The sequence below is a fragment of the Pleuronectes platessa genome, chromosome 12 (genome assembly GCF_947347685.1).
Source record: "Pleuronectes platessa chromosome 12, fPlePla1.1, whole genome shotgun sequence".
Classification (NCBI taxonomy): Eukaryota; Metazoa; Chordata; class Actinopteri; order Pleuronectiformes; family Pleuronectidae; genus Pleuronectes; species Pleuronectes platessa.
The window spans coordinates 8,628,784-8,645,559 of NC_070637.1; the positions used below are offsets into that span (position 1 = coordinate 8,628,784).

A 16,776-nucleotide genomic window follows, 5' to 3' on the forward strand; every position below is an offset into this window, starting at 1 on the left:
TGTTTTAAGCCTAAATGTACTCTGATACTCTTCTCTTGATCACAGCGGACATTTAGGCCAAAATCATGATGTAATGTACCTGTTTAATCGGGACTGTGAATGTGGTTTGCGTTTGGTTGCTTCACTGGGAAGCTGTGTCAGCTCCTCATCACACGCTGCAAGAGCGCTGCGGTTTGGCTTTACCCTGCTTAACTTTGCTTTTTTTTTGCCTTGGCTTGTTGAAAGTGTCAAGTCAGTGTACACAGCCAGTCTATCTCAGATGTAGATATAAAGTATTTAGATATAAAGGACCCATTCTGGGGTAAAGATTCACTATTGTAAACATCACTAGGATTATATTATATTCAATGTCTTCCAATAGATCCCTTTCACTTCAATCTGACACACTGGACCTTCATTTGCACACCGAAAATGTGTATTCCAACTGAAAGTGCACATTTTCATCATCACATGACTCGGTGTTGATGTAAGTGTGTGTGAACTGTTCTGAAGAAATCTATACTGTACTTGTTATTGTCTGGTTATTATTCAAATTTACTCCTCTGACACGTCTGGGGTGGTTGACTTTATGAAGCGCCCGTGAACGCGGCACCAGCTCTTTCCTAACTCACTCAGTTGTGAGCGTTCAAACGCGCGTCGCTCCGATTTGTTGAACAATAGATCTACAGCACATGGAGCAACACACTTCTGCCTCAAGAGCCCGGTCCACGTTGTTGTCAGATCGGCACATGCGCAGAGGGAGCGCAGCTGCGTGCGGTCGCTGGCTGCTACTTCCTGGATGCTCGGGTTAGCTTAGCACTGTGTGTGTGTAAGTGTGTGTATATTTGTGTGTGTGTGTGTGTGTGTGTATGTGTGTTAGCAGCATGAGAGGACTGGAGGCTCCGGGCAGCAGGAGGTGACTTCACCGAGGAGCACACGACAAACAGACGTTTCTGACGGAGCTCAGCTCGACGCCATGGATTACTGGGTGAGTGAGGGTCTGTTCTCCCAGGGAGGAGGTGACAGGGGAGCTGGGAGAGGAGAGGACATGTTTATCAGCAGGGAAGTGAAGTGTCTCATGTTGTCCACACTCACTGGTCCGTGTTATCCCAGCTTAACAACACCTCACCTACATCCACACTGACCACTGGAGTCACACACTTTACACTTTACACAATAACACCACAAGAAAGTGACGCTGCTGCCTCTGTGGAGCTTCACGCGACATTTACCATGGGTCAGTTTCTGTGTACCATCCTTTTAGAAACGAGTACAGGTCCTTCCTTTTGTTTATTGCAGCACTCGCAGTTTAAAATAGAGATCCTGTTCAACACAAACCAGCAGGAAGTTCAATACAAATCAGTGATCACAGTGCTTTGTGAGGTTTTCCCTCTAGAGCAGCACAATCAACTTTTTATTATAAAAAGGCAGATCGAATAACAAGTGTTCTGGGTGTTACAACTTCTTCAGTCCATCCATTCTCCATTCCTCCCACTTTCCATCCAGCTGGGTTCCTTGTAGTGCAGATTTGGTCATAAAGGTTTTATGGAGTAAATTAATAGTAACCCCACCTTCTGACGGACAATAGACTTTTGTTGATAAGTAGACATGAAGTCATCAGACTGATGAAAAAAGTAGTTGTCTGAGACACGATGATACAAGATGAAGCTTTAGTCTGACGCTGTCATGAGTCAGGATCTGCTTTCAGACATCCACTGAACTCAGGAGATCCCCAGGAGTCTCTCTGGAGGCAGCACATGTGGCAACACAGTTGTCCAAGTGAGAGCCTCTGGACTTTCTGTGGACCTTCTCCGGCTGGCCCCCTAGTATAAGGTATAAAGTCAGCAGAAACCTGATAAAGAGACTCTGCCGGCAGTTCAAGAAAACCTTTCCAGACACCACGGCTGTAACCAGAATGGCACTCAGAAGTGCATATGGTCCGACAGCAGCTTTAGATTCAATCAGGCAGGAACGAATTCCACACGTATCAATTCCCTAAAGAGGCCTGTTTTCTTCATCTAGATCCATGAAGTGTTCTCTGGTAAATCTGTGAAAATGCGGAAAAACACAATGTTACCTTAGAGTTGTAATGAAGTGGTAAGAAGGTCCTGAATCTACACCAAGGTTTTATGCGTTCTTCCCTGACCCTCACCACATCCTTCCAACACGTTTCGTGGTAATCAGCTCCATAGTTATCGTGCAATTCTGCTAACTTACAAACAAACAAGGCCCCTTATCAGCAGTCCACTTAGGAAACCACATTTAAATTGGATTTTCATTTGGATCTGCACCAATTTTTACTCTCATAAATCTCAGTCAACAAAATAAACTTCCTGCATCTACCACCTGATCCAGATCATTACCAGTAATGAAGTTCTTCATCTTTGAGCCAACACAACTTTACAAAGTAGAAAGATGGTTAAATCACAAGGCATAATAAATTATAAATATTACAATAGCATTAATATATGTACCATAAATTTCAATTTATTCTTTTGCATCTTTGAGTATAATTTTTTTTACTTTAGATGGCTTTTATACCTGCTTATGAAATCATAGCATTTAAATGACCTTATTAGCTGAATGCTATGTAATTTGGATCTTCTTTGCACGTGTCTTGTGTGTGGTCTAAATTTCTTCTATAAAACTTTGTGTAAGCAGTGTATTAGGCTTTGTTCAGAAGCAAATGTACTCAGTATTAACCTCGGTGATACCCCACCCCTCCACAAAATTTCATGGAAATCGGTTTAGTAGTTTTCAAGTTAACCTGCAAACTAACTAACAAAGGCTGACGTAGACATAACCGCCTCGGTGGAGGTAATTATTCCCTCCTGAATGATCTCTCTCTTTGACTCTTTGCCGCCGTGGGTGTTGTGGTGCTCGCCCTCTGTTTTCCCCTGATGTATCCAGGAGCAGCAGCCACCTCACAGTCACACCCAGTACATTTCCATGGGAACATGACCTCCTCTGTGGACAACAGCAGCTCTCCTTACAGAATAGCCTAATGTTGTATGAGGGGGCGCGAAGGAATGGGCGTCCACTGAGCAGGACAATACTGTTACGAGGGTCTTTTGTGTGGAACGGGTTTAAGTTATCCTGAGGAGAGGACAAGTGTGGGTGGAACCTGGAGGCATAGACACGGAACATGTTTGGGATAACAGAACGAGGCCTGGAATTCAAAGGGGGGGGGGGGACTGGACATTAGATAAGCCCATGTTAAGTCATTTCTATGGCCGGCGCGTGGCAGCGATCAAAGAAGGGGGGCTTTTATTTGTAAACAATTCCTGCTGTGAAAACTCAGGTCAGGCCTCCCCTCCTGCAGGTAAATGGCATATGTTTGCTCTCGTTTCTATGCAGCTGATCTTGTCAAACCTGTATGAGAACACGTTAAACCAAGGCACTGGTATGAACCTTTCATTCTGGGCAGATGGGGGGTGGACTCCTGTGTCTCACATCCAGCCCTCATAGCCGTTACAAATGCATTTACAAAACAAAATCATCATGAAGTTGCTCTGCACAAACATGTCTCAGCTCACTATAATATGATAGTATAATATCTAATATTGATAATTGCGCTGTTATGCAGCACGGACAGCGATTACTTAAGATGTCGACTTTTGAACCTTAAGCTTTCTTCCATCTGATAGTGGCTGAGGTGGAATGAACAGGTCTCGCTGCTATCAAACTGCCTGTTATAGTGTTGTAAAAAACACACAGGGCAGAGATAATGAAAAGATAATTCAGCTGCACTTATGAAAAAGCATTCAGATGTAATTTCTATTTAGGCTCAATACGATCAAACTCAGGCTGAAACACTCTTTGTGAGATATTGCAGCATGGATCAGGTGATCAGGCCTCCTGAGTACAGCATCGCTGTTGTGTATTATAAGACGAACTTCCTCTCTTGTCTGGTCATGATTGACGATTGCAAAACATCCCCTCAGCGGGCTGGCGGCACGTGTTGTTTTCTGGCTCTAAGCTCTGGGAGGAGCCCAGTGATAGTGAGCAGTTAGCTGAGGGCGTTATCTCACTCTCACCTGGAGAACGGAGAACCACGGTGTGTTCTCCTGACGGTCTGAAGAGCTGCCGGCCGTGTTTGTTTGAGGAGGGAACTGAGCTCTGTAGGTCTGACCATGTCCGACGATGTAAGTACCACCGTTTCGGTTTGGGGTTATTTTACACAAGTACCATTCTGTTTCATCACTGTAATTAAACTTCCTTATATCTGCTCAGAGATACACAGGTTCATGTGAAAAGCTGTAACTTGAATCAGGCGTCTTGTCTCAAAGTTTTCTCACGATAAAATCATTGAAATTGAATCGTTGCATAAATTTAAAAGGAAATGGTCATGATGGCGTCAAAAAATGACTCACTTTCATCCACACAGTGACCACTTCCCCATAATGACATGGGAGAACACGTGACAGATGTATTTGTAGTAATAGTTCTTCTTTTTCATCCTTTCTATTTGTTGAATGATCAGTTTTATTGTTAAAGGTCAAACTTCTCCTGTGAAACTTAACCGTGACAGTCCCTTTGGAGCAGCCTGCAGTAACTGTGACACTCGTGTGCCTCTCTCTCTGTTCAGAGTGCCTTGGAGGTGTACAAGGAGATGGTCCTGCTGTACCTGGAGGAGGGCCGGCGGCACGTCAACTCGCGCTGCGCCGACCTGGAGCCGTGGCAGATCATCGGGGTGACCGTCATGACCACGCTGGGAGCTGTCTGGGTCAAGGGCTTCCTCTTCCAGCAAGAAAGTAGGTGGTAAACGGGCACAGAGTGGGTCTGCTGAGTCACACATGAAAGGAGACAAAAATCTCCTCAAGCTACACAGACCATGTTCACAAGGCTTTCTGAGTCATACAGTAATTTGCAGTCAGATTCACTGCACTGTTGACATCAGGTTTAACCTCTGATGTCTGAGCACTTAGGTGAATTGTTTTTTCCCATGAAAACCTTTTTTAGTTAAAGTTTTCCTCTGGTACTGGACCTGTCCCTCTAGCATGCGTGACTGAGAAATACCCTCAATCAACAAGACTTTCTCGATCTGCTGTCAATCGATCAATAGTTGAATTCCTCTGTTGCACTTCAGCTCTTAGCAACGGAGCTTTGGTCAGAGCGGAGGGAACTGGCCCTGCCTGTGTGTCAGGGCAGAATAAAATGTGTCAATGCACTTCTCCATGTCACGACTTGTGGTTACAGCTCACAGTCAGCTGATTAATATCTGTGGTTGCGTGTGTTTCCCCACAGCTGCTTATTTGACTCTTTTTTTTTTTGTCTGATAGGTCTCGTGTCGCGAATCAAGAAGAAGTGCTTTCGACTCATCAGAAAAATACCCTTCGTTGGCGGAGCGGTAAGTTTCAGCAGTTCGGCCGTTCCTCCTTTACCCCAGCAGATGTGCACTGACTCTGTCTCCGTCTTTATGAGTCACTCTTGGATGAGTGTTTGCAGCAGGCGGGGGGGGGGGGGGGGGGGGTAGTTTTAGACCTTTGGCACACTTTGCATCACGCACTGGTGATAACACCGGGTTAGTTCTGGTCATCATGTCAGCAGTGAAGAACTCACTCTCAGGCTTTATCAAAAAATTGTGTTGATAGCACGTAGGACACGTTGTCATGCTCAGTCTGAGATCCACTCACTTCACTTCTATTCTTTCACTCTCTTTACTGTTTCTTGAATGCTGATTTCGCGTGGTGTCGTAGAATCTGAAAAATGAGTTTCCTGAATGGGGAAAATTCATGTGAATGCAACCAAGTCAGAGCAGCTACTCGAAAAGTTGGGTTGCCAAGTTTCTGATGTCATCACTTACAAAAATATTTTAAACTAGGCTCTAAGTAGTAGCTTTCAATGTCAAATTTCACTTTTGGCACTTGCAAATTCCACATCCATCTCTCACAAGCTCCTCACACCACTTTTTAGCCAAGACAGACGTTTTTATGATTAATTGCACATTTTAGATTATCTATGTCTGTAACATCTGACTCCTGTTTTTTGCTCTTCGTTATTATGCATTCATTAGAGAGTTGGGATGTTAAAATGCTCTAAACCCACAAGTACATGTCATTTTTTTTCACAGCGTCCATTTCTTCTTTCCGACTTCAAAGCACTTGAATACACAGCCACCTCACAACTCCCAAAATGGGACCTTACAGTGACTAAAGTTGAACTAACTCTGCCCTCTTCTCTCTGTCACAGATTCAGGGTCAGCTGAACAAGGCTTTGGACGACATGTCTGCCAGCCTGTGCACTTTGAAGAACGGGATGAGCTACACTAAACAGTTGCCGTCCAAAGGCCTCTCTCAGAGCCAAGTGCTGGACAAAATCAGAGAGTACGAGACTCTGAGTAAGTCCTCGCTCTTTCCCCGGCTTTGCCTGATGGTTCATTAACTTCAGAGCCGAGTCCCCGAAGGGTTTCTCATCTGTTCTTGTGCCAATTTGAAGGAGGAGGAGATCTTTTTTAGATGCCAGTGTTCAGAAGGTCAATCTCATCTAAACTTTTTTGAGAAAACCAGTGATTTGTTTTGTCATTTAAGTTTTTATTGGGGAAGCTCTGTTGCAAAAAGGTTCCTGGTTCAAATCCTTTTTGTGTGGAGTTTACATGTTTCCCCCGTGTTTGTGTGGGTTTTCTCCAGATTTCTGCGGATTGGAGACTTTAATTTGACCGTAGATGTAAATGTGAATGGTTGTTGGTCTCTGTATGTTGGCCCTGCGATACGCTGGCGACCTGTCCAGGGTGTACCCCACCTCACGGCTAATTTCCGCTGGGATAGCTCCAGCTTCAGGATAAGGGGTATAGAAGGATGGATCGAAGTTTTAATTGATATTATTCCCAGTCAGCTTCCATTCAAATGACTTATGAATTACTCACATTATCAAAAATAATGGAAGGAAAGCAGAGCAACACAAACAAACAAATAAAACACACAAAATGGACAATAACACAATTTTAGATCATTCTGTCTAACATGAATTTCCTCACAATCTGTTACTACAGTCAACCCCTGATTAACAGGAAGATATGATTCCAGACTTGTTTAAATATTGCTTGTGCTATGTTCATTGTATTTACGGATTATTAAGAAACCCAGTGATTTCTGAACAGACTGTGTGTCGTTGCAGATGAGGTGCCGTGGGAGAAAGGCTGCGTTTCGGGGGCAGTGTACTGGGGGGATGAAACCCTAACCAAACTCCTTGTGAAGGTTTGCATCTTTGTATTTCTCTCTGGACTTTGACATTCTGAAGCCTGAATATTCAGGGTCAAATCTGAAAATGCTGGCGTTGGTTACAGTTAGTTTTTTTAATAAGTGATTAACGACTCCTGTTTGTCCCTGAAATTACTGCCACCCTCGTTTGTGTCTGTACATATATTTATGCAAACCTGTGTCTTTTTTCTTTTGCTTCAAGGTATATGGAGATTTTGCATGGAGCAATCCACTTCACCCTGACATATTTCCAGGTGTTAGAAAGATGGAGGCCGAGGTTGTTCGAATGGCCTGCACGCTTTTCCAGGGCGGACCTGAGTCCTGTGGAACTGTAAGTCACCACACAGAAAGCTGTGTCTCAATTCAGGGGCTGCATCCTTCAGAGTACACGGCCGACCTGGAGGCGGTCTTAGTGGGCCCTGAAGGCCGAGGCGGTCTGCTCTTAAGAGGACATCCGTGATTGCCATCACTAGCTCTTCCTGCCCTCATTGCTGTTGGCTAGCAACAGAGCTAAAGTAGGACACGACAAGGACGTTTTACAGCACCTTGGTTTTTTAACATGTGTGCCATTACCTCTTTGAAAAAGGGTTTGTCACTGAAGTGCATTGACTCCCGGGATAGGTCGGGCCAGGAAGGGTCTACCTGTTGGAGCCTTTGATTCAGGGACAGCCTGGTCGCGCTGCTGTGAGGCAGTCAGTCTTCAAATGCAGCCTATGAAAGATGAAGCCTCTGAACTGAGACACCGCTTATATACAAAATGCACAAGCCAGTTAAACATGGACTTCATTTAACTTATATTTACTTCTGCTTTGTTCAGGTCACTTCAGGGGGAACTGAGAGCATACTGATGGCCTGCAAGGCATACAGAGACATGGCGTATGAGCGAGGTGTCAAATACCCTGAAATGTAAGATGAGCTGTATCAGTTACTGGCCTGTGTCGAGGCTTGCTTTCAACTGTATTTCCCACAGAAGTTCTAATAGTATTTTCCTGTTTTGATCAAACCTCTGCAGCCTTGCACCTGTGAGCGTCCACGCGGCCTTTAACAAAGCGGCACATTACTTTGGGATGAAGCTGGTTCACGTTCCCCTCGACAATAAAACAATGAAAGTAGACGTGAAGGTGAGAAAACGGCATTGAAACAGACGCTGTGCTATTTTTAGACACCAGTTCCTCCCTTATTGTTCCTTCTCTTTCAAGGCCATGAAGAGAGCCATCAACAAGAACACGGCAATGCTCGTGTGCTCAGCGCCGCAGTTTCCTCATGGTATCATGGATCCCGTTGAGGAAGTAGCCAAGGTCAGTGTTCCCTCTGAATGGGCTTCAAACTGAAGAAAGGGAAACCGCATCTCTTGACGATTTCCTTCGCTGTTTTGCAGCTGGCGGAACGCTACAACCTCCCGCTGCATGTGGACGCGTGTCTCGGAGGTTTCCTCATTGTCTTCATGGCCAAGGCTGGTTATCCTCTCGCCCCGTTCGACTTCAGGTTAAAGGGTGTTACCAGCATCTCTGCAGACACCCACAAGGTAAGGAGTTGCTCTTTATTCCTGTTTTAAAACTAATAAACAGATTTCATTTAAAGAAGATTAAGATATATCCTAGCAAACTCTGACTGTAGACATTGTAACATGTGTAAATCCATACTCATTGAAGTTATGTGTAATCTCCTTGGCTCCAAGCCATATTTTCTGTAGTTATTTTAATGCTGCATTGTGTCTATACGTGTGTGACTTTTCTCTCCAGTATGGCTACGCCCCTAAAGGTTCCTCAGTGATCCTGTACAGCGAGAAAAAGTACCGTCATTACCAGTACTTCGTAGCTCCGGACTGGCAGGGCGGAATCTACGCCTCGCCCTCGATAGCGGGCTCCAGGCCAGGAGGCATCATCGCCGCCTGCTGGGCGACCATGATGCACATGGGAGAGGATGGATACTTAGACGCCACCAAGAAAATCATCAGCACAGCTCGCAAAATCACAGCAGGGTAACCCGCTCAGATCGTCACAATACAAGAAATTCTGATACCATGATTCATCTTTATCCCGTTTTTGATCATTTACGAACTTTCATTTACGGAATTGTTTTTCCCATCTTGACAGAATCGGCAAGATAGACGGCGTGTTTGTGTTTGGGAACCCAGAGGTGTCAGTGGTGGCGATAGGCTCGGATGTGTTTGATATCTTCCGTCTGTCTAACGCACTGACGACAAAGGGCTGGAATCTGAACACACTGCAATACCCATCCAGGTACATGTAAAACAAATGATAGTCATTTTACAGATTTATATGTGTGATAAATACATTCACTTGTGACAACTAACAACTGTACGTGCTCATCTTTCCCAGTATCCACATCTGTTGCACAGTTCTGCACACAAAGGGGGAGGTCGCAGATAATTTTATTCGTGATGTCAAGGAGCAGGTCGCCATCATCCTGAAGAACCCCAAAGAGAAAACTACAGGAATGGTGAGATATCTCTGATTCCACACCCGACCAATTTAGATCCCAAGTTGATAATGTTCATTTGTTGTTGACATTGTCAGAAATGTGTGAATTATATTATATAGAAAGGAGTTTCTTTTTTTAGGCCGTCCTGGTGACATACATGAGGGAGTCAGAATGTTAGAATATAATTTATACAACAAAATTACTAACTGTTACCTTAGAGCTAAAACTGAATTAACATATCAGTGATAAATGACAACTGAATACTGTTGAAGGTGCAGAGCAGTTGTATTGGATTCATTTAACAGTACCAGAGTATCTGATATGGTGCACAAGTTTAGTACATTGGTATTTATTTAATTATTACCCTATATAGCTCTCTGTCAGAGCTGGTGAACTTTAACATTTTCACAACAACAATCTGTGAGCCCATCGGCTGTTATCTGATGAGAAAATTAGGCCAAGAGATAATTACTTTATTGGTGTGTACGTGTGTCACATGATGGACAAATTCATACCTACTGTCCATGTAAAGTACAGTTTCCAGTTCTACAGTTCAAACAACACATTATTTTTTTACTGTAGAACTGGACTCAGCCCAAATTAGAGAATATTCTTTTGTTTGTGTTTAACCTTTCGCATCTACAGTATCAATGAGGCCAAACTTAAACTGTAGCTTTTTGCAAAAGTGGAATTTCGTTTTTCTGCTACACAAGCCAAAATGTGCATGTGTTGTTGGGTGTCAGTTTTAAATGGAGTGGAAACTCCACCCTAGAGACACAAACCTGCATTGTGCCTTCCAGTTTGTTTGGAGCGCAACGCTGAATGAAACAATACCTTCAACTAAATATCCGAAATAAAAACAAACCCCATGCAGTGTAAAGTCCTGCACCACAAAAACTATTTTCTCTCATTTAAGTTCACATAAACCAGGTTTTTCCAGGGTGTCTTGTTATATTGAAGAAACTATGTTTTCCCTTGTTTTATCTTTACTAATGGTGACCTACACTTTCTGAGAATATCAGCATCTCCAATGTCCATAAATCCTCTCAAACTGCACATCAATGTCTATTACTGCAGACATGAAGATCTACAGTAACTCAGCATAGTTCTGCTGCTTTGCACTTTACAATATGTTAACAAGTTGGGTGTCATGTTGTAGCCCACAGCTAACTCAATCACTCAAAGGTAATATTAAACTTCATGTTTACAAGCCCTGAGGCACCGTGAGGTCTGCAGTTCCACACCTATAGACCAAGATTATTTGCTGTTATCTAAACTGTGCACTTGTGAGCTCAGTCATGTCCTCCTGCCGTTTCAGGGAGCGATCTACGGCATGGCCCAGTCCATCCCAGACAGATCCATGGTGACAGAGATCTCCCAAGGCTTCCTCGACTGTCTCTACAGCACAGAGGTGCCCAAGACGAGCACCAGCCACATGAACGGCAACGGCAAAGCTCACTGAAACAGGATCGGCTCCTCGGTGCCCGACTGCATGCTCGCCTCTCCCCCAGAGCTCAGAGTTAATCACTCAACAGTTGCCTTATCTTGCACACCTACAACACATGAAAACACCTGTAAACATCTGTGAAGCACAAGCCATCTTCATTTGGGGCAAATCGTTGTAACACTGTCCGTTAACAGCACAGAGAAGTGACAGATTCCAAACACGCTTTTGTCATTTTACTTGATTAACTCACTGTCGTTGAAGAGTGTGAGTTGTTATATGTTTTTAACACTCAATTCAATGGTAACTTTTGTTAAATGCATCTATCTCTCACAATCTGATCTTAACAGTGATTTCACCATGAAACCATTCCGTTTTTATTACAAACTCCAGAACATTTCAGCTCACCCTCCCCAGCTTGTTAGAAATGCTGTGCTGCCCTCTAGCGGGACATCTGGTGCACTGCTCTAGACTGGCTCTGCATGTGGAGGTATGACTCAGGCTTTTTGTTATCCTCATCACATTATCTCTGGAAAATAGCCTGTGGATTTGTAGACACAGGGAGAAAGATTTCGATAGTTGGAGCTTTTAATGTCATGCAATATTCACAAATTGAAATAAGGAGAAATAATAACTACAGCAGGAAAACATCAGCCACTTATTTTAATTATTAAATATTCTCAGACTTCCTCACAGCAGTTGGCTTGTAATGGACATGAATGAAAGTTAAAATGTTTTATCAGACTGGATTGAAGGCCATGGTCCACTGTTTATTATCAATTAGCAGTAGTAGTAATCAGCAGTCTGCCTCTGTGCTACATTGTTTTAATCATTTGTCTCCTAATTCAATCTACCTCAGTTTCTACTCAATGCAAATGATTCATCCACTGAAACACATTCTAACAGGGTCACTGTTTTTTCCATTAATCTAACAGGAGCTTCAGAATGTTCAGGCATTTAATAAAGTGTTCTTAAATACACAGGTGAATCTCAAAAAAATAGAATGTCGTGGAAAAGTTAATAAAAATTGTATTAAGTAATGTTCTAGATTTATTAGGCGCACTTTTCAAAAATATTCAAATAGTTCTTAAGATCAGTCAAAAAAGGGATTTACAATCCAGAAATGTCCAACTTCTTTAAAGTATGTTCGATAATACACAAAACTTTGTCAGAGATTTCACGATATTCTAATGTGAGATGCAAGTGTCCTCATACGAAGAGCAAACAGATATCCCCTGTGATGGAGGTCACTGTATGAATGTGGACATACACCTTCACTTAAAGGCTAATAACCTAACCAAGCATAGTATCACACCAAAAGGACCTTGTCTTTATTTCATGTGCTTTCCTAATATTGCTTGTTGAAATTGTGTTTCCATGAAATTACTTCCATGTTTGTGCAATACGTAACTTTTCCTTTTTATGAATGAGTAACGAAGGGGAATGCTCCACTATTAATGTTGAAGAGATGCGTTATATCAGAAGCTTAGTGTTGAATGGTGGCTCGTCAACCTTGTTGGTGTAATTTAACCATTTGTGTTTATTAGACACTTAATTTGTGAGTCTTTTTATTTTTCTTCGTGAAACTGTGTTTTTACTTACAGTTATAAAAGAGATGAGACATGAATGTATGTAGGTTATTACATGTGCAGGGATTTTTTTCCCCTCCATCTTTTAGTCATTTGCCTGGTTGTAAGACTGATGACAGAAGACAGACCGTAACCCCCCCACTAACGGTTGAAGCTCGTACTATCCATCCATTCATCCTTTAATACTGCAGCCTGTGACAGGATGTGGAAACTTATGCCTGTGCAAAGAAGACAAGGGCTTTTCCAGCAATGACTCATCCTGTTTGCTTTGGAGACAATTGTGATGATTGAATGGCTAAGAAATCTCTTTTAAATAAAAACTTTTAATGAAGATTCCTGTGTGAGCAAGTCATTGTCAGAGATTCCTCTCCAGTACAGAAAACAGTCTAAAAGTCTGAAAAGAAAACATCTCTTGTACCTTGGTAATATAATGTAGTGATCATAAGCAATAACCTCTCGGCAGTTTCTCTAATCATGATCAGGTATTTCACCCCTATCGCTTGTAAGTGAGATTGCGCAACAATTACTTGACAGATAACCACGAAACCTGGTAGAAGGGTGCGGTATTGGTCAGGGAAGAACCCCTTAGCTTTTGGCATGGAATCCAGGAATAATGGTTTTCCTGTTAATCTAACATTGTGAGATGGGGTGTTTTTTTCAAAAGTTTTTGCATTTCCAAGGGAGTAATTCATGGATCCAGCTCATTTAAGGAACTGTCGATAAGTGTGTGAAATTTGGTGCAGCTTGATTGAATTTAAGGGGACCGTCAGGCCTCGGCAGAGACATGCCCTCTACTTCTAGTTTTTGTCTTTTTAGTTATTTACTAAAGGGATTATGGATAGACTATAAGAGCTGATATACCGGTATCAAGCATTACCCTCTATTATCAACTTTGGCAGCCACTTTAAGACTTGTGTGCCCCTCTGTGTGTCATGACACGTATGTTGCTGAATGTATGAGGTTTAAAAGATTTCATCAAGTCTCTCTTTAAGTCAGCATGAATCTATTGATAGTAAGCATCTGATGGTTTCTCCCAGCAAATGATTCCCAGCCAACACAGATTAACAGTTAACACAGACACATTTGTGTTTTCAATTAAATTCATTCAGTCTGAGAATAGAATATGATTTTTACTGACATTTAAGTACAAGAAGGCACAAAGGGACACATACACCATTTTGAAGGTTATTTGTAATTACAACTGGAATGGCTGTTACTTGGAACTTTTAGACTTGAACGTGTAAACATACTCTTTTACCATTTTCTTTGGCCAATAATCTCCTTTTCACCATGTGCGACAACAACAGCATATTTTCAAAAACACATTGGACCCTTTGCAGACGGCTACATTGCTCACAATGAAGTGAAAGTAACTGCTTCATAATCTGAGGGTTTTTCAGGTGACTTCCTCTTCTTCAGTTTTCACTCTTAAAATGACTGAAAGTCTGTCGGTCACATCATAGACGCTTGGTCGATGAAGGTGGCCATCGTGATGTCACGCTGGGACAAGCCTCCACAGTCATGGGTGCTCAGAGTGATCTGGACCTGAGGGAACAGAGGAAAGAGGTGGGACACCTGTGAATATTACAATCTGCTTTCCTTTGTGTGAATAGCTGAGGGGTTTTGCTTTATGTTGATTATGTTGGAAGTGTTAATCCAGGCCAGCATAGTAGAGACTAATGTGATCATCTGGAAATATATATCATAAAAGGAACAGACAACATTTTAAGTAAAGATGCACTAATATAATCATTACAGACCAAAGTTAATCAAAAGCCAGGTTAAAGGGATAGGTTTGAAGCTTGAATTGAATATTTCAACACTTCCAGATGCTCTCAAGTTCAGCTAGAGTGTTTAAAAACTCAAAGCTGCCTCACTAACGTCTTGTCGGAGCTGAACTGGTTCATATACCTGGGAGTATATGCAACCTTGAAGTGCTTCAAAAACCAGTGAAGAAACCTTAACATAGATACAGAAACAGACTTGTATACCTTGTTATAGACATTGAACCACTCAGGATGATGATCCATCTTCTCTGCTTGTAGAGCCACTCTGGACATGAAGCCAAACGCCTGAAAGGAAGGAACATCATGTCCTGAATTCGTGTTTATTGAGTGAGGCACTAGCCTATGAGAAATGGCACATTACAAACCTGATTGAAGTCCTTGAACACAAACTCTTTGTAGATGGCGTCCCGCCCCACCACCTCCACCCACTGGGCGTTGCGCAGCAGGGGCAGCAGGTGGGTCCTCTCCTCTTCAGTCAGACTCTGGATCTTACCGGCCTGGTGGGACAGAGCAGAGGCAACCAGCAGAGCAGATTTTAGAGGGGCAGTTCACAAACACAAACTGTGATTGGTTGCACTGGGTCCCATCTGGAAACAATGAGAGTCGGCATTCCTGGTTCAAAGGTATGTGTGGGTGGGGGGTGCAGGGAGGGGGTGGGGATCCCTTTTGGATCTTTCAGCTTGTAAAGCCTCGGCTCATGATGCAGGGTCACATGTTTCTGAGGTCAATTCATTCAGCCTCCATGATCCCGCAACATTAACATGACTGTATTGTAGAATGAAGGAGGATCTGCTGAAGGCTTTTCCCCCAGATGGGCGGTCACGCGGACCACATGACCACAGCCTGGAGCAGAGCAGTGACACCAACACGTATCATAGCAACGCTCTAATCTGCTTCATCTGTGGAGCGAATGGACAGCACACACACACACACACACACACACACACACACACACACACACACACACACACACACACACACACACACACGAGAACCACTTATCCTCATCACAACCAGGGGCTCCAGACACAGGAAAATGTGCTTATGTCATTCTCAGTTATGGAAAATCATAACTACAAACATATAAAAAGGAACATATTTTCCTCAGTCTGCAATAACACTTGATTTGGTGTAGCTTGAGAATAGCAGATGAAGTAGATATCAACAGGTTGGTGGGTCAGTGTGTGTGTAGCAGGTGTGGCACACGGTGCTGTTTGTGTACTCACCATGTTTGCAGAGTGTTGTCATGCACAGAGGAGGTTCGGTCTCAGCTCCCTGGTTGCACAGAGGTAAATCTGCTGTGGCAGACACTGAGAGCCACTGGAATGAAACCATCCCACATATGAGCTGTGGGTCCTTCCTAGCTGCCCCTGCAGAAGCCTGAACAGAAATCCTCCCAGCTGATTGGCCGCACCCCCTCTTGTCAACATGGGTTTAATCATAAACTGTTGCGCAAGGTTTGCCTGAGGCCAGCTGCTGTAGCAGCAGTCAACACACAGTTGCACTGGCCTTTGTTCATGAAATGACGAAGACACCTCTTTAACAATCTGTCTCATATTGTTTGTACACATGAACTTAAACTTCCCAGTCATAGTCCACTATGTCCAAAATGAATAATGTCTCTGTTTAGCAGGACAGCAGATTTAAAGTGAGCGCTGCTCTCCAGCAGAGTTCATGTCAAAGGTTAATGAGGTGCTCCTGAGAGATTGGCCCGGTGAACTCATCTGTCTCATCGAGCGCTCGGGGAAATGAACTGCTTAATTAAATGAGGAGGGGAGAGGATGTGACAAGTGCTCAGCGTTTAACAGTTGACTGGATGAGGAAATGAGATTGCTGCGTACTAGTGTTTTGATTAGAAAAGAAAAGCAGCACTTAGGTTTGAGGAATTGTGCTTGGAAATGTAAATGTTCTGTATTTTATATAAAGTTTTTCTACAGTACAGTTTTGACCATTTACCCATTCACACAAACACATTTATACAGTATTAATGTGCACCATTCTCTCTTTCAGTTCAGTGTCTTGCCCAAGAACACAGAATGGAGGTGACTGGGATCAAACTACCGACTCTCTAGCCACCAGTGGATGGCCCGCTCTTCCTCCTGGGCAAACTATGTTGGACCTCTACAATATACACACACACACACACACACACACACACACACACACACACGCACACACACACACAAACATATATACATTTGCAAAAAAAATTAGGACAAGCTATCAATCATTCTTGTTTTATATATTGCTTATGCATTGTATAAACCACGTGAGGAGGTATAACACGTAATTGATCTACCTCTGATTTCTCAAATGTTTTAGCTCTTTAAACT

General features: G+C 43.0%; 2 protein-coding genes across 3 annotated transcripts; one reads left to right on the top strand and one right to left on the bottom strand.

The window, feature by feature from the left end:
- The first annotated feature begins 789 nt into the window (after positions 1-789).
- Positions 790-12,989, top strand: sgpl1 (sphingosine-1-phosphate lyase 1). 2 transcript variants are annotated; one of them, XM_053436158.1, is made up of 14 exons: positions 790-967; positions 4,568-4,733; positions 5,262-5,329; positions 6,172-6,319; positions 7,096-7,175; positions 7,381-7,509; positions 7,996-8,084; positions 8,191-8,299; positions 8,378-8,476; positions 8,557-8,703; positions 8,921-9,159; positions 9,275-9,421; positions 9,521-9,641; positions 10,942-12,989. In XM_053436158.1, exons 1-14 carry the CDS (start codon positions 956-958, stop codon positions 11,083-11,085), a joined length of 1,698 nt encoding a protein of 565 aa, XP_053292133.1. In that variant the 5' UTR covers positions 790-955; the 3' UTR covers positions 11,086-12,989. The 2 variants fall into 2 exon arrangements, with proteins under 2 accessions (XP_053292133.1, XP_053292134.1); XM_053436159.1 differs by lacking the exon at positions 790-967 and adding an exon at positions 3,579-4,124.
- A 778-nt stretch (positions 12,990-13,767) lies between these two features.
- On the bottom strand, positions 13,768-15,830 carry pcbd1 (pterin-4 alpha-carbinolamine dehydratase/dimerization cofactor of hepatocyte nuclear factor 1 alpha). Its single transcript, XM_053436160.1, has 4 exons — positions 15,670-15,830; positions 14,809-14,940; positions 14,648-14,728; positions 13,768-14,201 (listed from the first exon to the last, which is right to left on the bottom strand). The coding sequence occupies exons 1-4, from the start codon at positions 15,670-15,672 to the stop codon at positions 14,109-14,111; spliced, it is 309 nt and encodes a 102-aa protein (XP_053292135.1). The 5' UTR covers positions 15,673-15,830; the 3' UTR covers positions 13,768-14,108.
- Positions 15,831-16,776: the final 946 nt, after the last annotated feature.

Coding starts and splice junctions, on each gene's coding strand:
- sgpl1 (XM_053436158.1), top strand. Junction 6,320..7,095: donor CAGAGAGTACGAGACTCTGA/GTAAGTCCTCGC, acceptor GTGTCGTTGCAG/ATGAGGTGCCGTGGGAGAAA. Junction 7,176..7,380: donor TAACCAAACTCCTTGTGAAG/GTTTGCATCTTT, acceptor TTTTGCTTCAAG/GTATATGGAGATTTTGCATG.
- pcbd1 (XM_053436160.1), bottom strand. Junction 14,729..14,808: donor TGTTCAAGGACTTCAATCAG/GTTTGTAATGTG, acceptor CCTTCCTTTCAG/GCGTTTGGCTTCATGTCCAG. Junction 14,202..14,647: donor GGTTCAATGTCTATAACAAG/GTATACAAGTCT, acceptor CTGTTCCCTCAG/GTCCAGATCACTCTGAGCAC.